Raw genomic sequence first — 26,043 nt, forward strand, 5'->3', positions numbered from 1 at the left:
TAAGTGAAAACCGCTTCCCAGTGGTGATAAGTGACATCCTCGAATTTTAACTCGTCGAGGTTATCTCGAAAAATTTTGTAACCTTTTTTTTAACGGTTTTGAGCCAAAACAACATTTTCTGCGGAGTAACGACCACCGATTTCGAAAAAAAATATTTAGCAGGCTAAAAATTCCACTTGAAGCAAGTTGCTATGAAAGCACTAGGTCTCCTGAATAGTATTTTTCCTAACGCATGCTTAAGGGCTTTTTTTTAGCGTATGAGAGGTTTCCAGCACGAGCCGGAACTTTATGCCTCAGAAATGACGAAATTTGAAACGCTACTAACCCTGCGGTAGGGTAGACTCAATTTATCTCTGATATTGATCCGAATGCTTCCCGTAAATATAAATTAATGGAATGACAATCACCGACATTATACAAGATACAAGAATGGCTGGTGAGCTTGCCTATTGCGATGGGTCTCGTATTTGGTAGTCTTACCATGTGGGCTGCACAGGGGCGCCGACTTGTGTTTTGGTTGTTGGGTGCGAGATCTCTGTACAGTGATTTTCACGATAGCGAATCTAGCAACTTAATTTAATATCAAGAGAAAGTGCAAGACCTGGTTCTCAGTGATTTGTAAATCTAACAGAGAAATATGTATTCTCCCATCGTAGTAATAATATAGTCGAGAAATGTAAAGCTAAGAACAAACTATAACAAAAGGGCGCATGAGTGCGTACAGAGGTTTTCTTTTAAGAAATTGCCTGTCTAAACCGAACCAAAAACTCAAGTTTTCCAGCAGAACGTCATAAAATAAGGCTACATTCGTCCAAATAGATAGGGTTCGCCAAGAAAACTAAAATGAAGTGATCGTATTGCAATCAAGATTGAGTCAATAATGTCTAGGTCGTACTTGTAGAACATACTTCTTCATGAAAATATTACGGAATAACTACATTCATTTACTTTTGTTCAAGCCTTCTTTTGACAATCTAGCTTCATTTTATATAATATTTTGGTGGAAAATTTGAGTTGAAATTTCCGGTTTTTCGTATAGCCGGGGCTCATCTCTATTCTGGACATGTATATCGACATTAGAGAAAAATTGCTCGTATGCATGTTTTCCATTTTTTATGCAACTGTCGTCTAATTGTCGGAGTGGTTCAGGTAAAGTAAAACTTGAATCGGAATCTCATTTACCTGATCTTAACAGGGTGGCTTCCGGTTAAAGAAAATGAAACTGACCTGAAAAAATCAGGTTGGCTCGAAAGTAGTTTCAGGTTGACTTCCATTTTGACAACAAGTCAAAAAGTTAACATTTCAGGTTTCAGGTTATACTTACAAGTCGTACTCGTACCCAATCCAGGTCGCCCTCGCCCTGACCAAAAGTCCTGACATACTATTTCTTTTTCATGCTTGCTATGGGAACCGAAAGTAAAAATGTCAATTTTGAGGGGCGAAAGTAAACATTTTTCTACTTTCGGTTCCCATAGCAAGCATGAAAAACTCAATACGTCACATGGAAAAGTACTTTCGGACCTTTGTCCTTGAGACGTAAATGACTATTTCTACAAAAGTATTCTTCATAGCCTTTGTCATATTCCTCGTATGATTTTATTTTTAAACATATCGTCTGTAATATAGATGACTATTTCTGCACGTTTCTTCTCGGTTCTACATTATGAAAGTGCTGAAATGGAACACCAAGCTAAGACAAAACTAATACAAAAACTACAATTCCAGACAACTCACACAGAAACGTTATTATTATTGCTTGTGAAGGTCCGAAAAATGTCTGAAGGCTTTTTTTGTTTCAATTCAGAAACAGTGGCAATAATGTTAGTTTATTTAATTAAGAAAAATATCAAATATCTGTTGGGTGCTACGCACCCAACGAATCTTGGTGTCGGGTGCTTGAGCACCCAACGCCACCTAGAAGTCGGCGCCCCTGGGGCTGCTTTTTGAAATGAGGAACAAAACAAAAAATTAATGCAAAAAGAAAATTTTCAACCTGTCCGTCGTCACTATGAACTTAGCAATGAGCAGGTGCTCAACAACATCTAAAACACAACGTTCCCCAATAACCGTTTTCCCATTGGGAAAATTTCTCTCAATGTCAATATTTAAACGGAAAGCTATACGAGTGGAAAGACATTCCTCTCATTTTCACTTCCGTATGCATAGTGTGTAGTACGATCATGAATGTGTCGTGGTAAAAATGGAACTAAATTCGAGACAAGAATTTTCACCACCTCAAACCGTACACTGTATAGGTAGGTTAGTGTGCCTTTCATTTTTCTACAATTTTTCAAATGCGTACCATCTACGCAAGACAGGCCCAACTGTTGGACTTGTTGTTCATTAATATCAATGCCAGCCACACATTGCTCAGTCTCCGTGTGTATGGCAACGAGCAGTTTGAGAGACCTCGATACTCATATTTTTTACTTCGTCGAAAATATTGGAATGGGTAAATAACTGAAACAACATACCAATGTGCGCTTATGATGGAGCAAAACAATTTTCTCTTTACACCGTCGCAATATAAAACTGAGTAACGTAGCTCAGCGTTATAGCAGGAAAATACACAAGTGTTTTTCCATTGAGTGTATTTGGATATTTGATGTTAATGCCGAGTGAACGGGAGGAAAATGCCACTTTAGCTCAAAACAGGTTTGGCTTGCAAGTGGTTTAGACGTGAAAATTGAATTTGTGCTCGTTGAATAAATTGTGTGTGGTAAAACTATCCAATTTAGCAAACGAAAAAAAGAAGAAAAGAAACAAAAGAGGAAAAACGAAATCTATTTTGTGTAAGTTTTTATTCGAACAATTTTTTTTTTCCTGTTATACCCCATCGCCAATTTACTTTTTGTTTTGTTTGGTATGTTTTCGGCTAAAATATTCAGCAATAAAATAAAGTGGTTTTCATATGGTGCCTCTTGGAAACGTATTATATGAGAGACACACGCTGTTGAATTAAAACTCTGTGTGCGAAAAATTCAATTCTGGTAAAGGATTTCTGTTTCGGATTGATGTTTATTATGTTGTTTTTATGGGAAAACGAAAATAAGAAAAGACCAATTTATGTCTAGCAAATTTATGGTCATAATATTTCTCAGTCTCAGTCCAAACCATCACTTGGTTTTACTTTTTTTTGGTGCTCCCACTATATATAGTCGGAGTCAATTGTCTTGTCATCAATTCAATTCGAATCTAATGTGTAAACGGACACTCAATTCGATTGAGGTTGATGTTAGTTTTCCGTTTTAATGATAATAAATGAACGGATGGAAATAAATTTGTGCGTCTGAATCTGAATTTCTTTTTTTTTCGATTTCAAATCTTTTTGATCGTTAATGATTGAATTGCGAACAACTGTTATTTGTCTTTTGTGCACTTTTTTTGTATGTCGATTGGTCGCTACAAAGATTTTATGATTGAGTCTTTGATCTGTTGTTTATTTCTCGAGAAAATTGATCAGTTTTCTTATTTATTTTAACGAGGTTTTTTCACGCAGAAAAAAAACCACATGCACATTAACTGTTTCGTCTACGATGCGTTGGTGTGTATCTATTAAACAGTTTTTTTTTTTCTGAACAAAATCTTTTTTTAAATATTATATTGTGGTATCGAGTGAACTATTGGCTGATTTAATTATCTTCTGAGGAACAATTACCAGTTTTTTAAGTTCAGTTTCAACCAGGGATCAGTTTTGGGAAAGCATTTTTCCACATTTTCCAAATCTTCATGCATTGTATTTGATTTTCACATATTTTCCTAAATTTTCTGTAATTTTTTCAAATTTTCCAGAATTTTCCTAACCGTTTCTAAATTTTTTCTTTTTTTGAAAATAAACAAAATATGGGAAAATTCAAGAAAATATGGGAAAATGTTTTTCCTAAAATAGTTCTTGGTTTCAGCGTTAATCCCTTTCAAATGACACAATATTATTAAAACTTTGTCTATTTTAGAAGCCCGGATGCTTAGCTAGAATTGTAGCCTTGCCTACATTTGTGTCTTTCGTATTTTATTTTCGATGATATCTCCTAATCAGAATCAATTTTTGAAAAAAAGGACGAACGTAATAACAACCATGAAAGATTTCAACAAAAAAAAAAGATTTGGCTGTAACAGATTGACCAGCAGTTCACAGAAGTTTTCATTATTTTCATCTTTCGTTTTAAGAGGCATGGATGCTTAGCTGAAACTAAAGTCTACATTTGGACTTTTCTAGAGCTGCTCAGAGCTGTCAAACTGCTGCAACCGAATCTATTTTTTTTAAGCTACCATATTCGTGCTCGTTATTGCGGATATATATTTTTGAAGAAGTGCTGGTGAAAAGATATCACCAAAAGTAATCTAAAATCCAGTTTAAAAAAAACCAAACTTATACTTTTCAGCAAAGCATCTGTGCCTCTTAATGCAATGAAAGCTTAATAAAAGAAATGATAAATCATTTTCGTTACTCTTTTCTGTACTTTGGAGAGAATTATCGAATCTATTACTTTTTACGATCTACGTAGTTTTAACAGATTTAAACGAAATCTTTTACTTCATTCAATTTAACATATGTTTTGCTGTAAAGCATGTGTCAATGAGTCTAGCTACTTTTGGTCGCAATTATGTTTATAGAACACATTTTCCAAAGTTTTATGGATTTTTTTATAATTTTCAGATAACATTTCTGCAACACATAGAGACCATAATGCTCGAACATATTTTTTCGTTGAATAAAAGAAATTTTTTCAACAATTTTGGTCAAGTCAAAGCAATACAACACTTTGTCAATATTTTTTCTAATATTTCATTTTGTTTGCCATATCGCTGGACTATTGAACAGCTTAAACAAAGAAAACAACGATTATTCCACGAATATTTAGAGTACTTTCCAGTCAAATCGAATTATTTTTCCCCTTTCTGGAAAAACCATTTCAGTACACATACTGAACATGACTTCGCAGAAAATGTTTGGTTTCAAAAAAATTTACAATTGTTCGACTGAGAAACGATTTTTCCTTTCACATTGTTTAAAAATGTTGACCTGTTTTTAATTCGATTTTCGGAGTGGCGTGGGTATTCCACCAATGATGTTAATCTCAGAAAAAGTTCAATTGAATGGTGCAAAAATAAAATTGCAACCAGGAAAACAAAGTTTCCGTAAAACATTTTTAGTTTGAATGGAGATTGGGGAAAAATATATTTTTGCGAAACAAAAATAACAAAAAAATTTAATTATAAAACTTTATGAACGAACGAAACAACGTGAGCTCGTTAAATCAGAATTTGTTTTCTTATCGGAAAGGTGAATATGGCTGGGAAGGATTTTCTCTTAATTCTGGTAACTTAGGAAATATTATACTACTATACTAGGTGCTTTGGTATGGCTGACTGCATGTATATACACTATCGATGCATAGATATTGCATATCATATATTAAGTGTATCAATTGAGAAATTATGGAATCGCTGGAATCATTACCGTTGCTATGTGACACTACAAAAGAGTACCTATGAGGACTTTACAAGCTCGTCTTTATTCATTAACATCAATGCTTCAAAGAGCTGGAGCAAGTTTGGGGTTTAATTTTCTCCAAGTGTTCTGAATTCTAATTATTTATCAAATTGAGACACTTCAGGAAGGAAAAGTTTGAACAAAGTTTTAAACTACATAAACACATAATTTGACGGTGACGTGAGTGACAAACACTTGCAGATGTACAGAAAATGAATTTTCTTTTAGAATTCGCGAATGTTTCACTCTGAAAAACTGATTTTCTTTAGAAAAAATGTAGAGCTTGTTAGATAAGTTCTACCTTCGTGTTTCTTTAATCACAATCAAATTGTTTAAAGTAACGCCAAAGGTAGTCGATATCAAAAATCTATTACTTCATTGATTTTACACATACACTTTTTGATATGTAAAACCCTTCGTTTATTTTTGGCAAGAAAAACTATCCATTTTTGAAAGGCTTATGCACCTTCTGTCACCATAACGAACCTAATTTTATTCACGTAAATGCATGGAGAAACTATAGCGACACAATTTACATAAACAATTTGAGTATAAAACATATGAAAAATAATTTGATTTCCAATTTGTTTTCCGGCAAACAATTACAAACGGAAGAACGAAATTTCGCTACACGCCGCGTCCGTGCGCTTTCTTTTGAAGATATAACAGAAGGTCATTATCAATTTAATTGCAATTAAAATACGTAAAATCCCTAAATTACAAATGAGTTCCTGAGAAAACAATTAATTGTCGACAATTCGTAATTTTTTTTTTGGACCTTTGTAATGGTATAGTGAGAGTATACCGTTCGTTTCAGCGTTATCAACGGATCTAAATAAAGGAAATTATAATTACTATTGCTGGGTGTGTGTAGCTGGTGTAACACAAAAATATGAAATTTTAATTCAGCTCGAAAAAAGGAGACAAAATAATAAATTTAAATTAAAGAAGTCCCTTTTAGCGCATTAGCTTGCTATTATAACCGTAGGTTTCGTTATACTGCCACATTGGTTGAAAAATGTGAATTGGAGCATCATCTCAAATGACATTGAGTGTACGTTTCGTGTACAGTACACACTACCTTTCTTTTCAGACGTAACAACGAAAAGGCAAAAAAAGAAAGAAAAGTTGTCGCTTTTGTACTTTTCTCTGTTAAAACACAAAAAGGACTCGGTAAAAGCTTTATAGAATGAATAATGCTTTCAAATCCTTGATTATATAAATGGATGCAAACCGTGGAACGATGGAAAAATAATATTCCAACACATCGGTCAAGCAAAAAGCTCGCAAGACGTACCTCGAATGATATTGACATTCTTATTGTATAGGAAGTAATCTAAAAGTTATAAATAAAATGGATAGACGAGACAGACAGTATACACTTTGAACCACACACGACAGGACATGTATATTTAATCAAGCAATTTGTGGAAGGCAGAAACAGTGAAAGCGTTATGCTGACTTTGAACGAAAGAGAATCGATCTGCTTGCCGCTTATAATAGTTCCTTCGGTAATAATGTTTGTTGAAGGCTGGTAATTAAAAATCATTTGTGTCGGTCGATAACTTTCTTTTTTTGCTGGACTCTTTTCACATAAAACGTTACAGTCCGTAAACATCTAAAAATTCGAATATTATCTCATCGTAACACATTGTATAATGAAGATTTTTGTGTAAGTCTTAGCGGAACATTTTCAAGGAGAAAGAAACTTAACCTGTTACAGACGGCAAGCACATGATTAGTATTATTATCGGGTCTATTACTTCCATCGATCAAAGAATTTTTAATCTGTTGATTTCCAATCTTGTACTTCCATTTTTTTAACATGCATTTTACTGTTTAAAGGACCATCTTACCCAGTTCTTGTCATTGTTTTTGTCGTGGGTATCGATGACAGATAAATAGCCGTATGTGACATTAATATTTCCAAAGAGTATTGCCAATGATCAATGTGTGGTAATTTTATTGCCTGAAAATGTTAGGAAAACACATAAAACGTTTAGCGCAAAGCCCGCAACTAATATCTTTCGCAGGCCGAAAGCATGTCAGCAATACAAGTATTTTACAAGTGTTTCATTAGGCTGAACATAAATTTTGTCATGTAAAGACCAGATAAAGTACAACCAGCGATCATCGCTCATAGAGAAGCTAATTTATTAAAACCATCTTTTGTTACCCAGTGATGTCTACCCAGTGACCTCTCCCAAGTGAAGTCGACCTTGGCAAGATAATTTTTATAAACTTCATCTAACAGTCAATGTTAGAAATCTGTTTTGGTCGCTACTCCGCAATGAAACCATCTGAGTTCATCTGTGATGTCAATGTTGCCACAGCAATAGTTTCAGTTGCAAAAATTTCAATAGCAACAGTTCTCATGGTCTTTCGATAGTAACCAATTTTCGGAGTTATTAGTTCTCGAGAGCCGATAGTCTATTAGAAAAAGGATTCATCGATAAATTATGACTCGAATGCGCGAGTATTCCATACAATTATTTCCTAACGCCATTCCTTGCCCCGTAGAAACGGAAAGGCGTTATACTATTTCGAACTCGTATCAGAAAACCTTTCTTTACTGTATATGAGGGTAATGCACTTTGCACTCGAACTGTGCAAAAGTGAGTCTTTGGGTAGATAAATCAAAGATAATATAATGTCGGCTGATTATTCTTTTAAATAAAAGAAAAATGTTTTTGTTGAGCGCCTTTCAATATTTTCTTTGTAAATGTTGCTCTTGTCGGCGTATTTACGAATGTTCGAGGGAACATTTGTAGGAAGGCAAATCTTGTTCTAATTTACGATTCCGATAATACTGGGTATTGCGCTTGATTTAGGCCAGGATCTAATATTGCAAATTTAAGGCTCCGTCAAAATCTATCAGTTTCACGTTGACCTGACCTGCTCAGAGCTTTGAAATTTGACCTAAACCTGACCTGACCAGACCTGTTTTAATCAGGTTAATTCAGGTTAAAGCTGAAACAGGTCAGGTCAAGTCAGGTCATGTTGAATTCGAAGCAGGTCAGATCATTCAGAGTGCTAAGTAAAATTTCACTAAATTTAGTCAATTTTTATTGAATTTTTTAGCGAAATAATTCTGAATATTGGGCCCTGTTTGGGGGAATATTCAACGATTGTTGTGCTTTCTTAGTCTATTGTTGTGGTTGCCGAATATTCAGTTCCATTCATAAAGGTGTACGAACTACTTGAGATATGAAATCATATCTATACGTCCCATGTCCCATTGTGGTCAAAAGTGAGCATTGTTTCGTCTTTGCGAAAATATTAATAATCTTATCGTTGCTAGTAAAAATAGTAACATTTCGATAGATAAGATGACCGAATGTCGTCTTCCAAATTTAAAATGCAAAATCATTTTTCTGTAGCAGCCGCAACAAGCCATCAAAGTTTTTATTGTGTTCAAAAGAACAAGAAACTTTCACAAAACATCGAAAAAAAAAAATTATCTCGGCCCTTGGGCAAACGGTGCTTGCGCATTGGTAGTTAAGAAGAAAACACTTCCAGGCGGGCTAGTACCATCCAATATTGGCTCACCGCCCATTCGTCTACTCACTCCACTAACAACACAATTTCTCTGGCGAATATCATCCAGATTTCTGCATCTGATAGCCCCGAATACTCGAGCTGGGTTTATTGATTCAGCGAAAAAGTCTCTAACAAGACTGTGACCACACTGTCCTGTAATATCTGTTCCGCAACCGGGCTGGCTAGTTCCTACATGGTCAAAATAGAATTAGTCTGCACTTAAACTGCCAACTAGAGATTAGAGCAGACCCCAATTCGGATAAAAGTTTGCGTGTCCTACTGGATGTGGAAAGCCAAGTCTACCAGCATCAGTAATATGTATTTCAACGTGATTAGCGTCAGTATGATCTATTCTGTCTGCTGGCACATCCAACGAAAATAGTGGACCGCCTAAAATTCAAAAGAAAAAGTTAGGACAAACGAGGTAGGGAATGGCTACATCTTCTGATGCTGATGTAATTTACCTGGATCTAGTCCAACAACACTTGATAAACGACCAGTTGTCCTCTTTCCAGTAGCACCCTTGTTTTAACAGATTATTAAAAAAATAAAAAATAAAAATAAAATTTAATAACAAAGTCACTCACAGCTGCATGTGCCCCTAAACTATGCCCCATAACTGATACCAAGTTTGTGTTCTGGCCAGTGAAATCGACAAAACGAGCCACGACAGTTCCGACTGTACCCAATTAAAAGCTATGAACATCTGCTCGATATTTTTCATAAATCATATTTCCTGTTACCTTCATTCACACGTCCTCTGGCGACGATATAGTTGATCGTTTCAGCACCGATAGACCAATCAACCATAAAGAAATTGAAGTCACCGTAGTTCAAAAAAGATCGCATAATAGGCAAGCCTGAATAGGTAGCATATGATTGGTTGTGGAATTTCTCAAACCTAACACGATCATTCCAACTCACCATTGTCGCCATCTCCACCTCCCAACCAGCCGTGTATCATGTACCTTGTTTGACGTTGAGGATTGAAGAAACTTGCGGCTAAGTCACCTGGGTTATTAATGCGTATGATTTGCGGTGTATTCAAGTTGCTCCGTGTAAATAAACGGAAAACCATGTCTTGCATTCCCACAAACGACGGTCCAATTTCGTCAACATCACTGCTTTTGGTATCCACCATATGCATCTTTCCTGACGCATCAGGAACTAATTGCCAATCCTCTTGATTGTCTTCATTTTTTGGCAACGGATTTGCCGCTAAAATGAATTTTTAGTTGTCGTAGTCTAATGTAGTTATCAAAGAGTCGTATGTGGATTTTTACCAACGGATGCCACTAGTACAAGAGCCACAAGTAACGCCTTCATTGTTTCCTGTAAAACTGTCGGTAAGATGTTAGCTCTCGAACGATTTATAGCCTCAACTTATCTTATCAGACCTTAACTTATCATGGAAATGATAGCAAAACGGTGAACGAATTCAATTAGAATCGTTTGGTTTCCAGCAGTAGCACGTAGCTTATTAGCTTACGGTGTTGAATATACGATATCCTATCGAGTCACGATGGTGGAAAAGCTTCAAAAATTGACAAAAAGCACTAAATGATTGATAGCTGATATCACGTTTGAACTATAACAATAGGTTGATTTCGTCCTGGTTGATTTCGCTAAAATGCTTCTTACTTTAATTATCAACTTAGCCGACATAAGTGGGTAGGTGATTCTGTGAAAAGTCCACTTTTTTGTTTAAACGAACGCTGCTCGAGTATTTTTAAGCTTTTGTATAATTTTTATGATTTGTCTTCAATAATGCTCGAGCCCGACGCTGCAAGTAAATTAGTTTTTTCGCTCCAATAAAATTAATTAAAAAACTAAATTTTCACATTAGCCTTCAATGAGTCAGCGAAATCAATTATTTATTTACATTAAAAGCGTCCCAATTATGGTACTTACCATATGAATTGACATTATGCAGCGGTTGCACTCAATATTATTGATTATGTGAACCGAACATTTGCCATTCATTATTTTAATTGTCCACCCACATCATCTGTTATCGACAGAGAAGTCAGAAATTACCGTTAATATGGTCTAACGTTGTCACACCAAAATGTATTTTAAGACAAAATAAGTAAAAGACCAAACATTTAGTGATACAAATCAACAAATGGAGTAACAGATAGTTATACATCGTGATATATCAGCCGTAAAAGGTTAAGAATGAAGCTGACGTAGACTCAAAAGTGTGTTTTTTATGAACAACTTTGTGATACTCGCATCGGTAACTTCGGTAACTGTTTTACGACAAGTGTATAGTTTGTATATCCGAGCAGAAGGGGCAGAAATCCTGATATAAGTTGTCAGATAGTACTGATCTGTTATCGAGAACGATGGCAATAATAAACGTTCGCTTCTGGTAAATGCTGCCTTATATAGCAAACTGCAAAAACTAATGAAGTAATAGATTTCATATCAGTTGGTACGCTGGTGAAATGAAGTAACAGATTTAAAGAAAGATAAAATATTTAATCTGATTTTCGTCAAAGTCCATTAAGCTACTGGTGAGATGACATCATGTAGTGTAAATTGTTACCCTCGTTAAATAAATGAACTTGGCAAAATATTATAAGCTCTTGAGAATAAAATCGGACCCCGAATAGGATTACGAGTTAAAATAAACTTTCATAAACCATCATCAGCTCCTGGCAACCTTGTCTAGAATTCCAAATTAAAACGATATTTCCACGAATTCCATTTTATTAATAGCCTTTATATCTGTTTAAGAGAAGCATTTTCTGTGTTACAGAACAGAACTCTTTCATTCGATATAAAGAGCCGGAATTTTCTAAAAACATTTCTCTTGTTGATCCATTTTGATTAACAAAAAATAAAGGGTTGGAGGTGGCCGAAATACACGGAATAAATGTTTCATGGAGTATAGTGATGCTAATGTTGTTTTTCCATCAATGTTAACAAATAAGGAAAGAAAAAAGGAGTTGTTGATTCGACCGACCGTATCTAATCACAGTTTTTAACATAAAACGAACCACAGTTCCACATCCGAACCCTTTTATTTCTACCTACCTACATACACAATAGAAAATAAACGAATCTAGAAAATACACAAAAATAATCCAAATACATGTGACGCTGATGATGCGTGCTATTTCACATTTTGTATAATTAATGCGGGTTACACAATATCCAATACCGACCAATTTCACGTAACATAAATATTCCTTCGAGTGGTTTCTTCGATTTGCCCTACAATAATATCTGCTGATTCCAGTTGTAAAATGTATGTATCAGTGAAAACCCACTACAGGGTAAAAGTGACGCAAGTCCTTGACCCAATATGTCCTTGTGTGTTGTTCACTTCGAAAGGAACTGATGTAGCTATTCTAGAGGTGAATACATTGCGTCACTAAGGTTTCTTTTACTGATATCAATTCTTTTAAGCTGCGAGCGCACTTACACCGTTTAGCTCTCCGTTTACGTTTTAACAATGGAAAGTGGGAGGAGCTTCCATTGTTCACTCGTAAACGGAGTGCTAAACGGCGTAAGTGCGCTCGCAGCCTTAGAAGTAAAAGCTAAATAGTTAGATTGTTGAATTTGCAAAATAAATCAAAAGAAGCTCGAAAACATCGTGTTAGAGTTATGTTAGAAGCAAGAAAGTTGACAAGTGCCAAAGAAAATAGCCTGAATTCGAAAATTTAGGAGAAGATATTAGATTACCTCAATCATGTTGAAATCACTCCAAATAAAATGGGAAAATCTGATGGAATCCTCAAATATAGGTTAGGAACCATCATCACTTGTTTCGTGCAAAGGGCATTTTCGATGCGCAACATGTTTATTTATTTATTTATTTATTTATTTGTTGGTTTTGAGACCGTTCTAACAGCCTTTTACAGCCAACAACAAGTTCAGTCTGGACCACCGGCTTTACGTGACTTCCGAACCACGCCTCGAAGTATGTAATTACTCTCTGAGGAAAGTTAGGTGCGAAATTGATATCTCGCCTTAATGTAGGCTAGACATATGTACACAAATTCATCGCATTTGGGTTACGTCATACGATTCATTCAGTGTGTACATCGTTGCAGCCACCAAACACACCGCAACTACCCAAATTATGAAGCTTGAGTGAACTAAGGACGTTACCAATGCGATATAATCGCTAGAAAAATTCCATGCGGAATTTTGTCTGTCACGGGAATCGAACCCGGATCATTTTGGTGGAAGGCTAGTACGTAACCACTGAGCCATCCCGTCACTTTAGTGACCTTAATTCGTTTTCAGAAAATCTTTCGAACGTTTATGGTTTAATTGGATCCGGATATCGGCCAAATCTTTCCCCAAATCTTTTAACTCATACGGATGCCTAGATTACGAACATATTATTTGTGAGGCGGTTAATCGCTGAGTCGAGAAGGGAAGTCAAAGACTGGCTGTAAATATGTTTCTTAGTCGCCAAATTTTTTTTTACATTTTGTAGTATGTGACTTCCGTCACTCTCGCTACCTAACGTGAGAGCATAAAATATACGCTCTCTCTCTCTCTCTCATGCCATTAATTGACCATTTGCGTGCAATACGGATAAATGTCGAACGAATCATAAATAATTCGATTTCGTATTCTATAATAACCTTATTCGATGTAGTGGATTTAACTCGCAAATTGCAGGTTCAATTTGCGTAGTTATGTCAGAATTTTCGAGCGTAGTTTAACATTGACGGAAGGAAACAAGAGAAAATTCGCTGGCTGACATAAATGTCATGTAAAAATTGAAACAAATTTTTCTTTTGGGGGCAAATGTTCAGAAATACATTTCAACCAATAACAGTTGAGTGGCATTTCTCACCTCTTATGACAAAGAGTGAGTGGCAAATGTTGTCGTTTGAAATAAAACTTGATAAGTCGAGAAGATGCTCTCAAGTGTTCTTATGTTGTGCGCTTACGACAAAATAAACACATTACAAAGATTTAATTCGACAGAAACTTTTAAGAGTGATATCGCCAAAACTTGAACCAATTTTGGTGAAAATGAATACCATGGTTCGGCGATCCGGGCAAGCTATAGCTCGTTTGAATCGTCTTTCAATTCTGAGAAATAGGGATCTTTTACTTTTTCTGTTAGTTTCCCATTTTCGGAGTGAACACGTGAAAGTAATAGCATGTCAATGGGTCGTGAAAACAGTTTTTCGGTGATAGCTCGAGATAGAAATCTTTCTAAAATGTGAAATGTTGTAGGAATATAGGCCTCTAGCAGACCTTCAAAACGAGTATAATCATCGGTAAGGACAGCCACCCGTTCTGGACTTATGACCCAAAATATGGTGAATGTTTGGACAGTGCTGCTGGCTTGCAACAGAACTTTTCCGCGGAACTGACTATAGGGTGTTGCAGCTGGACTTACCCTCTTTCGTTCCACGTATAATACACCCCAGAAAAATTGTGTTGCAAGCCACAAAGTTAGTCGAAGTAAAATGTCGCTCCAATAGACCCATATTTTTCAGTGTTTTCAACTTGTTTTTGGTGTTCAAACAGGCTGGAGCGATAGGAATGAAATAAACTAAATCAAAATTACATGTTCAGCTCGAAATTGTGCTGAACCGTGCGATCATTGTCCTTGAAAATGTTGCTTTCTTCTTACTTCGTAGTAGGTGGAAAACATCATTTATTTGACTTCATAAAAATATCAGGAACTCAATTGCTTTCACCGAATATGGGCTTATTGTAAAGCAGAGATGCGCATCGTTCATTTGCAGTCAATAAATGGTCACCCAAGATGTAATTTGTACTTCACAAGAGGTCACGACCGTTCCCAGCTATGGAAAATGTATGAAAAATCGAGTTTTTTTACAAAAATATTTTTTCTGTGGAGATTTTAACTGCTTTTAGTTAAGGTCTTAAGCTATGTATTCTTAAAACAATTGTTTTTGTGAAAAAAACTGGATTTTTGACACATTTTCTATAGCTGGGAACGGTCGTGACCTCTTGTGAAGTACAAATTAAATCTTGGGTGACCATTTATTGACTGTAAATGAACGATGCGCATCTCTGCTTTACAAAAAGCCCATATTCGGTGAAAGCAATTGAGTTCCTGATATTTTTATGAAGTCAAATAAATGATGTTTTCCACCTACTACGAAGTAGGAGGAAAGCAACATTTTCAAGGACAATGATCGCACGGTTCAGCACAATTTCGAGCTGAACATGTAATTTTGATTTAGTTTATTTCATTCCTATCGCTCCAGCCTGTTTGAACACCAAAAACAAGTTGAAAACACTTAAAAATATGGGTCTATTGGAGCGACATTTTACTTCGACTAACTTTGTGGCTTGCAACACAATTTTTCTGGGGTGTATTATACGTGGAACGAAAGAGGGTAAGTCCAGCTACAACACCCTATAGTCAGTTCCGCGGAAAAGTTCTGTTGCAAGCCAGCAGCACTGTCCAAACATTCACCATATTTTGAGTCATAAGTCCAGAACGGGTAGCTGTCCTTACCGATGATTATACTCGTTTTGAAGGTCTGCTAGAGGCCTATATTCCTACAACATTTCACATTTTAGAAAGATTTCTATCTCGAGCTATCACCGAAAAACTGTTTTCACGACCCATTGACATGCTATTACTTTCACGTGTTCACTCCGAAAATGGGAAACTAACAGAAAAAGTAAAAGATCCCTATTTCTCAGAATTGAATGACGATTCAAACGAGCTATAGCTTGCCCGAATCGCTGAGCCGTTGTTTTGAAATTGGTTCAAGTTTTGGCGATATCACTCTTAAATTAATCCAACACCTGGATGTAATCTACACAAAACTCATGGGAATTGGCCACGAATACGTGTGGATTATTACGGAATATTGTTGAGTAAGCTTATGACCTAGAAATAAGATAATTTAAAAGCTCAGCCATAATAACATCAATAAAAGGAACAGAAATTCCAAGGTTCATTTCAAAAAATTTTACGATTCAATATTCATCATCATCTGGTGAAGGTTAAAAAACAAAACTTCCAGCTTAGTTCTGCGTTGTTATTCGGTAAACAACATTATGTCGTCGAAACTTATTTAATTATCGTCGTCTTCGTCTTTACAACAATATAATCACATAACAGTGTGTCCACAAAATCGGCTTATTGAATCAAAGAGACTCTGTCTAGTCCATCCAATCATGAAAATCCGGAAAATCATTACCCAACTCAATAAAACTGTTTTTTTTTTATTTGAATAAAACTTTTCGTGAATGTATTGATCTACGAAACAGCGATAACATGAAACCAAAGAAGGAAGAAAAAAAAGTTTTGGGAGAAACAAAAAATTTCCCGGCGGAAAATAGAAGTAAATTATGTTAATTAAATCGTATAAAATAGAACCGAAATGAGATATAAATTTTAATGCCTTTTTAATGGATCAATGTTGTGCTGGTGAGACCAGCATTTGTGTGTGGCCTTTTTGAACTTACTATTAAAACTGAAGCAGTGGACAGTAGAAAATCGCTTTGTGCAGTTAATATCTCTTCAATTCAAACTGAAATATTTGTTTACAGTTATTCGTCCTGCCTGAACTTACCACTTTTGATAGTTTCAATTAAATGAGTTACCACACACCAAACACATCACCAATACATTATTTGGGTCTATTACTTCCAATGATCTAACCTCCGTTCAAAATGTTGATCTGGAAATCTAGTACTTCACTGGTTTTAACATTGCTATAAAAGACCAAGGTTCTGAAAGAACAGATTAAGACAACTCTGAGTTGATCACGGAGGCGGTGACACACAATTGCGTCAACGGCTGCGAAGTTTATAAGTAAATTGGAACTTAACAAAACAAAATTCTGAATTTTCGAGAAAAATATTTTCTTCAAGTTGAATTTCGCACACTATCTGTTTATAAAATTTGGTGTCACCCGCCTTCGTGGTTGTCTTAACCTGTTCTTTCAGAACTTTGTAAAAGACAACCTTAAAGCAAGCTATCATCGTTTACTTTTGTCGTTCTTGTGGATAACAGATGAAATATAAGTCTGTAGAAGTTGAGGATCTTTTTGTGACGTTTACGTTTTGTAGAACGGACTAGATGGTTAACACTACTAGCTTATTTTAAAAAGAGTAATACAATTCAAAGCATCCTATTTTAATTCGTTTAACCTTTTACGTGTGGAAATTAGGTCGCCAGTATAGAACCTCTCTGTTGCAACATGTTGACTAAAAAAAGATAAATTGAACTACAATCTGCTTTGTCAATTTATCTTCTTTTGGTCAACTATACATATAGTAAATCGAAAGGGACCTAATCATAGCACTGCTTCTGACACGAACACTCATTTTTAAGAACGTCAAAAAGACTCAAGATTCTTCAGCTTCTCAAACATTTATGTGATGTGTATGTTCTTATTCACACCAACAAACCATGAATCCGGTTTTTACGAGCGAAATGCAATGACTATTATGATTGCGGACCTAATTCAAATTTTCATTTGGTTTTACTGTCAAACGTGACAGAAGAACAAAAGAAAAATTAGTATTAGGCTTACATCGCCAGAAGATTAGAGAGAATTTATGGAATAGTCTCTGCTTAGCCTATTCTTACCATCAGAATTGTATATTCAAGGCCTTCCTCCCACTCATCCTCCAAGGGTATTATTGTTTTCAATAACATTTCATAAATTCAAATTCTAATAAAATTTCGTCCAATCTAATCATTTAATAAATTGAATAAAGTGCATTCGACTGGCACAATATCGTAACATTGGAACGAGAATATTTTCCGTTTCAGATTCGAGCTGAATATTTGAAATTCAAAGCTGAACATTAAAATTGTTTCCCTCTTTGTGACGGAATATTGAATGAATAAAACCCAAAAAGTAATAACGCCGCTTTATTGTAGTCAGGAAAAAAAAAAGTTTTTTTTGTGGGTGCGTAGGTGTTTGCGGACAATGAAAACGTAAGGATGAATATTGAATGTGTGTGTATAATACATCGTTGTGTATATACGGTTGGAAAAGAGTGAAAGGAAAAGGTGTTTTTTTTTCTAAAAATACAACAAAATGAAATTTATGTTGTACATTATGGAAACAGGTTAAATTCGTTTATTAGACCTAACATCTATAAATATATGGCTGGACTCCTGCAAATGGTTATGTGATATAATGCCGAACTAATATTCAACATAAATAAAATAAAAAAAAAATCCCGTATAAGGGAAAAGGGAATACCATAAAGTCGTTCGTATCACAATCAGAAGCCAACAACACTGACACATAAAAAATCCACACTCTAGATAATGTGAGGTATAAATATGCGAATGGTGCCTGCAGTATAAAAACGCTGCCACTCGTACTTCTGTTTAACTTTGTAGATTCACATTCATGATGCTGCCATAAATTATTATCCTTTATTATCCTTTCCATTTTGTCAGGTCATATTCTCGAAAATTCTAAGATTGGGGAGTGGAAGTGACGATAACACATGCATTGCGTTACATTGGAATTATTTTTTTTTTACGTCGTACAACATTATATGTGGGACTTCAATTTGTTTTGCTAGCGATAAATATGTTGAGGCATAGAACTTCAGTGCTTTATATCCACAGGGGAAAATTTTCTATTTTCCCATTTTTTTTATGGAACGGATATTACATCTTACTTACCACGTTATGGCTTCCTGATAAGATAACACAGTTTTTTTTTGTGTAGATAACATTAATCTCGAAAGTTGCACACAAGAATATTTGGATTAATATCTGCAGAAATGTGGAATCAGTTCAAGCGACTGAAATGAATTGAAACAAAATCTCAAACGATTTTGATTAAATTTTCTTTTGAACTTCTTTCGAGAGAATTTATGGGTTTTTTTTCGCGAAACGAATTTTCCATTTCCCGTGCCAGACGAAATTGCTAAAACGTTTTAAATTATAATAAAACTTGCTGCCTCGCTATGCATTCATTTTTGTTACATGAATCGAGCAGCTGGATGGTGATCATAGCTTGCATATTGACGTAATGAAAATATTAAAATTTAGCTGAAGTAAACGAGCTAGACATACAAGTCAATTTTTTTATTTATATTTCCAGTTTTAAGCTAACAGTTTAGTTCGATGTAAATCAACTCTCTGAGAAAATAAATTTGTAAATTTTTTGCAAATTTTGAGAATTCTCTGGTGACTAGGTGTTGAAGTATTCTCATTCTTCACACTTCCATTAAATCGCTGCACCTCCGGAAAATGCGCTATAATTGTGAGCAGTCTTTTTTGTCGCATTTAAAACAATAAATAATTTCTAAGCCATTAATGAATTATCTCAGCCGTCTTGTCATCACTCTTATTACTTTCGATCTAGTCCTTCGTAGGCTTAATTAAGTAAAATTAAAAATTACTACGCACACTAGTCATCTGTTACCAACAACGATGGCATGGATTGTCTTATATATAGTAAAATCAATGTTAAAACAAATGAAGTAAAAGATGTTGTACCACCTTCAATCAGTATTTTAAGCAGGGGATGTTGCAGATTTAATCATTATATCGTGACACGTTTGCCATTCCGAACAGGCTATTAACACCGGACAATATGTCTTGACCACCTTTACCATAAATTAGATTAAAGGGACAGGTAGTCAAACTTCCACAATTAATTTTCGTTTTCTATAAATTAACCTTTCTTGTCGAAAAACAACAATGCAGTCTGCAGATAAGTTGACTAATAATTCAAGAAGTGTCGAACAAATTATTAAGTGAAAAATAGTGCAAATTATAGACAAGAAAACAGGTCAGGCATGTCGAAAGTATAAAGTTTATTGCAAAGAATAGCGAACAGCAAAATTTGAACGTAAAATTTAAATTAAATAAAAATTCAATCCACTTTCGATGCAGATGTAGAAATTGTCCGACCAATTTAGTATTCATCCTCCTTCAATATCAAAATGTGTTGCTTCGGGCTGTGCTTGACACCAATGGAATATAATGGTGAACGTTTGCCCGGAATCATTTTTTTAGTTAGATCTTTCGGTTCTTTCGGGTCAGCTTTAGCTTCTTCTACCAATGGATACACATTAGGAGCCGGAATTCGGTGTTTAATTGAGACGTCGTGACGCGCTTTCATTGTAGGCAGTAATTGAGTTGGCGCCGGGTAAATTGACATCACCTCATTTTTCAACGCCTTTTTTACGCACGGATATTGAGCTGGACCGGGTGACATTCGAACGTTTTTCTCCATCCTGTAAATTGGCAGTTAAAATGTATCTCATTCAAATTGTGCGCACTCTTGAGGTTGGGGTTAGACAAAAGCGTGCTGCTAGGTATGAAAATAGGCGTGCAGAGGAGGTCTTTATAGATCGTATTTTTTAGCGAGTGCACTATGATAGATTAAGATGATCGCCCAACGTACCGTCTTTCAGGAATTGTAAATTTATTTCCTTTTTCCTCGGGCAATAGAGAATTTAAGTTTTTGCTCGTATCTTTGTCACGAGGGAATGTCGCCGGTCCAGGTGATTTTGGTAAAGTCCTTGGTTGTCTGGTTATAAATTTGAATTGAAAACCCGAATTTTATATACCATCATTGACTTGTGCGTACCTCCGTACTCCAATAGAAAACTTGTTTGCGTTGTCTTTCGGATAAATTGAGTGGATTTCATTTTTCGCCAATGGATTGCGATCCTCTTCTAGTCTCGGATATGCGGCCGGGCTTGGAGTTTGGAACTTTTTGGGCTCCTTTCTGCAATGCGATGAATTTTTGGGTTACTAGTTCAAACTTTAATTAGGCTCGCAAGCAGTACCCTCGTACACCAATGCTGTATTTGAAAGAATTGTCAGCAGGATATAGAGGTTTAGGAATTTCGAATCCTTTCTTTCTATCATCCTTTGGATATGCTCCTGGACCCGGTGAATCTGTTTAATGTTTTAAAATAATGAAAATCAAAGACTTGCGCTAGGACTTTCGCTTTCATACAGCATTTGTCTTTTATTTCCGGCTTTGGGCGAATAGAATAAGCGGGTAACTGACGCAAAGTTACATCATGAGATTTAGTGCCCAAAGTGGTCGGATAAAACGGTGAATAGTCTATAGCTTTCTTGACCATTTCCAGTTAATTTTTTGAATAATTTGAACGAATAATTTGTTGTAAAAGCTTTAAGCGAATTCAAAAGTTTCAACGAAAATTTGGGTTGTCCTTTAACGTAGAAAGTACTGAAGTAAATTACATTGAATGCAAAGCTTACTGATTGGAGTACAAAACAAATTTTTGAACCATTTGTAAGGACTTTTTTGCAAAGAATTTGTTAGCTTTTATGTAGGAAAGCATTGCATATCATGACGCGAATGTATCTACTTTGTAAAAAGCCATTTTAAGCGAGAAAATAATCATGTTCTCCCCTAAAATTGCCGGTTCAGCCACATTGGGTGAGAAAATGATCATTTTCTCACCTAAATTGGCTGAATACCAAGGCACGCTATTTATTTTTCACGTGTCGGGGCCGAAAATGAGGGAGTTTTGAGATTTTTCTCGGGTTTTCGACCCCTTACATGAAAATTTTTTTGAGTATCTGTTTTGGACGATTGATTTTAGGCACTTTCGCATGTACAACTCGCAAAATTGCCTAAAAACAATCGTCCAAAACAGATACACAAAATACTATTATTTTCTTCAAAGGCGACAAAAATGCGGATTTTCGCAAAACGTTGAAAAAGGTTGCGTTCAACTCGGGAAGACATAGGAAATTCCACATTGAACGAACTTTCACTCTTGGTGAAGTTTCCTATTTTCTGCACTTGGTTAACAAATAACTATTGTCTGCTAGCAGTAACTCACTTGCTAAAAATACTTTCCGATGAAAATTTTTCACTTTATACAAAATGAACCATTTATGTAAACAAAAAGCTTTCTAGTGTACACAAAAAGCTCTAAATAAAACGATGATTTTGTTCGCCGGAACTGTGACGACAATGCAAATTGTAGACGAAAAGTTCACTTTCCTTCTTGATTGCCTTATTGCAAAATCAAGTTGTACAATTTAGCGTTTCTTAAAGTTCCATTATAGAGGTAGACCATTCATTATTCAATATGCACGATTGTGTACACGAAGGACCCGCAAAAAAAAAGTTGTAATTAAAATTGCTCTCAGTAAAACTCCACTCCAAGCCAATGAATGGCAAATTAGTAATTCGTGACTTTCAAAATACATTTTTTTTCCTCCGCTTTTGTCAAACAACTTGTTGCCGCCGGATATGTTTCCGTTTATTGTTGATTATGTACATTGACGATGAAATCAGTATTTTAGGTCAAATCGTTATTATGTTGATTTTATACATCATTTAAATCCACATATTGTACATGGTAGTGTATGTATGTGTGGGATGGAGGATATGCCTATTTTTATTTCGATACATGGAGTGTATAGTATAACACACAGTTTGTGGTTTTCGTGCCAAGTAACATTGAAGTGGTGGCGGAAAGAGAAGAAAAGAAAAAAATTCCATGCCAAGTTTTGGTGTGGTTCGGTATCAGATGTTTTACATTCATTTCTAAGTCATTTTTTATTGATCTTAAAGAGTCGTTGACGACAAGGATTTTGCGGACGCTTAGTTAGATGTTGTTTGGAGATTGCAGAGTTACTATCATTTGAATAAAGTGTAATGTGTTTTCCATGCTTTTGTGGTGGCTATAAAATGTACATTTATCTTGCAAATGCTGAACAAAAAAGTGTGATAGCTGCTTACATTGCGGATCTTGCATATCATTCAATGGGGGTGTAATTGGATGTAGAAGGAAGTGAATTCGTTTTTGTAAAGAAAAGTCTTGTTTTGTGTTACCTGATTTAGCATTTAAATATAAAACGTTGTTGGAAGGATGTTATTGATTGTTGTTCCATAAATACTAAGTACGCGTAGTTATTTTGTCCGCCGGGGTCAAATCAGCTTAGAATTGACGGTGTGGGGTTACCTCAAAATTTAGGAATTTTTCGGATCACGTTTTGAAAAAAGCTCGACACCGACTCCCTTTTTGTTCCACAAGGATAATTGTTCCAAGAAATATTTCAAGGATTTTTTTTTCGAAAAATGTTGTCTCCTTCAGGTGATATTCGATTTTTAATTTTTCATAAAAACCGATTTTCCGGCTAAAGAAACGATTTTCCAGCTAGAAAATCGATTTTCCATTTTCCAGAAAAAAAACCACCGTTTTTTATGCTCATTCAAATGAGATAAAGAAAATGTTCGAAAAACCTAAAGCGAACGGATTGTCCCAAGTGGCACGCACGCGCTGTCAACTTTTGGAACACTTGGTATTTTTATAAGAACAATCTAACTTGACAAAAAACACAAAATTTTCGTTAAGTTAGATAAAACATAACGGAAAATTGAAACAAAATTGAATACTTCTAAAAATGTTGGCAAATGACCAGTTGGTTACATCTCCTAATACAACTCAATATAGTTACTGTCGTTACAGAACGCGAAAGACACCTAATTTAAACTATTCTTTTGTTCTACTGTCATTATGGCAAAATAAAAATTTGGATTAGGTCTCTTTCATTAAAACACGAAAGAAACCTAATCCAAAAAATTAATGTTTAGCTACACATAGCAACGCGAAAGAGACCTACCTAACTCAAATATTTTTTTTTATTGTACAGGAAAACAAAAGAAAAAGTTGAATTAGTTCTAATTCGCGTCGCTATGCGTGGCTATAGAACTACCAACTACTCATAGACTTTGTTGATCACATAAACGTAAGGTACTTCGATGGCATGGGAAAACCACCATACAATTTTGAATTATTTTCATGCAAGTGAAAGAAACTTCACAGAAGTTCTTCACTCATGCATTATGTTAATGTTGAAATTTTCAGTTTGTCTGCGCGAAGAAAAAACTCTTCAAATTCAAGTACTTTATTATAGCGTAGAAGTGAGAATTTTTTCTGTAATAAAATTATGCTCAAAGATGCTCGTTGTTACTGTTCATTAACCGGAACATTCCCAGCCGAATCCCCCACCTCCACACAATGCAAACGTTGAACATTAATTTATTGTGTGAAAAATTCGCAAAATTCTCAACATTTCATTAAAGAAAATACTCTTCTTTGCTTCTGAGGTTGAACATTAAATATTTAATCTAAATTGGCTTTGTTTATACATACAAAACTCAACACTCATAGCACACCCCCACACTATATCACTCTTTAATGAATAACGGAGGCGAATCTGCCGGAATCTGTTATAATTTCAAGGAAATGTTTTCTTGTTATCGTTCTACGGATTGCGTTGTTCATTTATTTCAACGCACAACAAAAAGGATTCCATTTGGATACTATTTCTGATGTATAATAAAACACGAGACACAAAACACAAGATGCTCGATGCGAAACTTTCGGTTGAAGAATACAGCATGGAAGATTGCTCGAGCAATATTATCGTTTTAATGACCACCGGGGACGAAATGAAATGGCTGTTTCCTAAAAGACTTTGTTGTAATTTAAAATTAATATTAGAAGAAGGAATTTGATATTGCCACTGGATGGGTTCTCGACCCTCCAGCCCCAGACTACTAACTGCAATTCGGTTAATTTTTTTGGAATGACGACATTATTAATGAAGAGAAATAATAACCAGGCACAAGGACGAAATTTAGAAAATTATTCAGCGAACTCGCATTCATAAGAAGTGCCAGCATTTTACCATTTCGATAAGTATATAGTTGGGAGCTTTGTCGTTCAGAACGACTCGTTCTCTTGGTTTATGTCATTGGCTGCAAATTAAGTTGTCAAAATACCCATTGACATCCTTAAAATAACATCCTGATACAGATATTTCGTTGTACAGCCAACCACATCACAGCATACTTCTTCTCTATACATCGTATTCACTCGGTTTTAAAACTCAATTTTCCTGTTCTGCTTTTCATGAAACTGAATTTATTTCGCTTCATAAATTGTCACAAGTTTCCGAGAAGATTAATGGTGTAAAATTGCTTTAATACATATTTTCCAAACATTATTTGGTGCATGTCGCCTCTCTGTTTTATGTAGTCAATCGAATTAAATAAATCTGAAAAGTTACAGTCGATTTTATACAAATGTTGTGCAATGTATTTCGGTGCCGCAAATCGTTGACATTCTTTGATGACATGGTTTTGGCATTGGCATACACATAGCATATGTGCATGTACATATGATGTGGACGCGTAAAGTATTCAGACCGTGGAGCACTTCAATTTACTTATATTATGCACTATTATGGGAAGCAAAATCATCAGAAAGAAAGTTATCTATGGAATGTGAACGTCGAACTCTTATCAAACCGAATGCACGACCGAACGCCTGTGATCTTTGGGTATTATATGATATGTATTAAACCTTTCGTGCCATATGTGGCACCACAAGTTTAATTATCGAGTCTGTCACTTCGTTTGATTTTAGTATTTTGAAGAGATTGATGCAAAATCTATTACTTCATTCGTTTTAACATATATTTTGCTACAAAAAGCTACATTAGCAAGAGATCATCGTTTGTTCCCGTCACACCCACAGCCATATAAAAGAGAACACAAAAGATAAAGATAAACAGAAACTAAACAACCGTAAAAATGTTCAGAATGTTCATAATACAAAACGATTCGTTTAAGCCAATGCCCCGTAGATATTAATTGCGATGTTATTACATCTCTAAATGACTGGCAATAACGACAACAGGATAAATGTTGAATCCTATCGCTGCTCCAACTGAACCACCATAATACCATGGTGTAACCACTCGAATCACTTTATGTTTACATAAAGAGAACCAAGCTTACAAGCAAACCAGCAAATATCAAAAACTTTCATACCTGCCCAACCCGATATTCGTAGTGTTGTGTTACCATCGCTTTCAGCTTCATCGAAAATTCCTGGTTACCCACCATAAATATGTGTGGCTTTATAGTTTAGACTTTTAGTTTTGTAAGTTGTGACGCATCAATTTATTACCACTGAGGAGAACTACTACACCAAGCAATGGGATAGAATGTTATTACAGCAAATTTATGTGACAGTTGGTGGTGGGAGACTTT

The 26,043-nt window shown here is 35.3% G+C and overlaps 3 protein-coding genes across 4 annotated transcripts in view; 1 reads left to right on the plus strand and 2 right to left on the minus strand.

Moving 5' to 3' along the window:
* The first annotated feature begins 2,572 nt into the window (after window positions 1–2,572).
* The window catches only part of LOC119070999 (calbindin-32), a 90,116-nt gene continuing 66,645 nt past the window's right edge, over window positions 2,573–26,043 (plus strand). Inside the window, exon 1 of one of the 2 annotated variants that reach the window (XM_037175592.1) lies at window positions 2,573–2,792. The gene's annotated coding sequence lies outside the window, so the exon portion shown is untranslated. The remainder of the gene's footprint in view (window positions 2,793–26,043) is intronic. The other variant, XM_037175593.1, reaches the window with a different exon arrangement.
* On the minus strand, window positions 8,856–10,385 carry LOC119070994 (lipase member H-A-like). Its single transcript, XM_037175587.1, has 7 exons — window positions 10,318–10,385; window positions 9,959–10,252; window positions 9,778–9,894; window positions 9,622–9,713; window positions 9,499–9,556; window positions 9,284–9,424; window positions 8,856–9,223 (listed from the first exon to the last, which is right to left on the minus strand). The coding sequence occupies exons 1-7, from the start codon at window positions 10,358–10,360 to the stop codon at window positions 8,952–8,954; spliced, it is 1,017 nt and encodes a 338-aa protein (XP_037031482.1). The 5' UTR covers window positions 10,361–10,385; the 3' UTR covers window positions 8,856–8,951.
* Window positions 19,783–21,211, minus strand: LOC119071003. Its single transcript, XM_037175601.1, has 5 exons — window positions 20,953–21,211; window positions 20,780–20,891; window positions 20,578–20,718; window positions 20,392–20,517; window positions 19,783–20,221 (listed from the first exon to the last, which is right to left on the minus strand). Exons 1-5 carry the CDS (start codon window positions 21,080–21,082, stop codon window positions 19,900–19,902), a joined length of 831 nt encoding a protein of 276 aa, XP_037031496.1. The 5' UTR covers window positions 21,083–21,211; the 3' UTR covers window positions 19,783–19,899.

This window comes from Bradysia coprophila (assembly GCF_014529535.1).
Source record: "Bradysia coprophila strain Holo2 chromosome IV unlocalized genomic scaffold, BU_Bcop_v1 contig_106, whole genome shotgun sequence".
In the NCBI taxonomy this organism is placed as follows: Eukaryota; Metazoa; Arthropoda; class Insecta; order Diptera; family Sciaridae; genus Bradysia; species Bradysia coprophila.

Excerpts from the sequence above, each read along its gene's own strand:
- LOC119070994 (XM_037175587.1), bottom strand. The coding sequence starts at position 10,360 with ATGAAGGCGTTACTTGTGGCTCTTGTACTAGTGGCATCCGTTG. Across the intron at positions 10,253-10,317 it reads TGTACTAGTGGCATCCGTTG|CGGCAAATCCGTTGCCAAAA; the intron begins GTAAAAATCCAC and ends AATTCATTTTAG. Across the intron at positions 9,224-9,283 it reads AAACTTTTATCCGAATTGGG|GAACTAGCCAGCCCGGTTGC; the intron begins GTCTGCTCTAAT and ends TTGACCATGTAG.
- LOC119071003 (XM_037175601.1), bottom strand. The coding sequence starts at position 21,082 with ATGGTCAAGAAAGCTATAGACTATTCACCGTTTTATCCGACCACTTTG. Across the intron at positions 20,719-20,779 it reads TACAGCATTGGTGTACGAGG|AAAGGAGCCCAAAAAGTTCC; the intron begins GTACTGCTTGCG and ends ATCGCATTGCAG. Across the intron at positions 20,518-20,577 it reads TTTTCTATTGGAGTACGGAG|ACAACCAAGGACTTTACCAA; the intron begins GTACGCACAAGT and ends ATTTATAACCAG.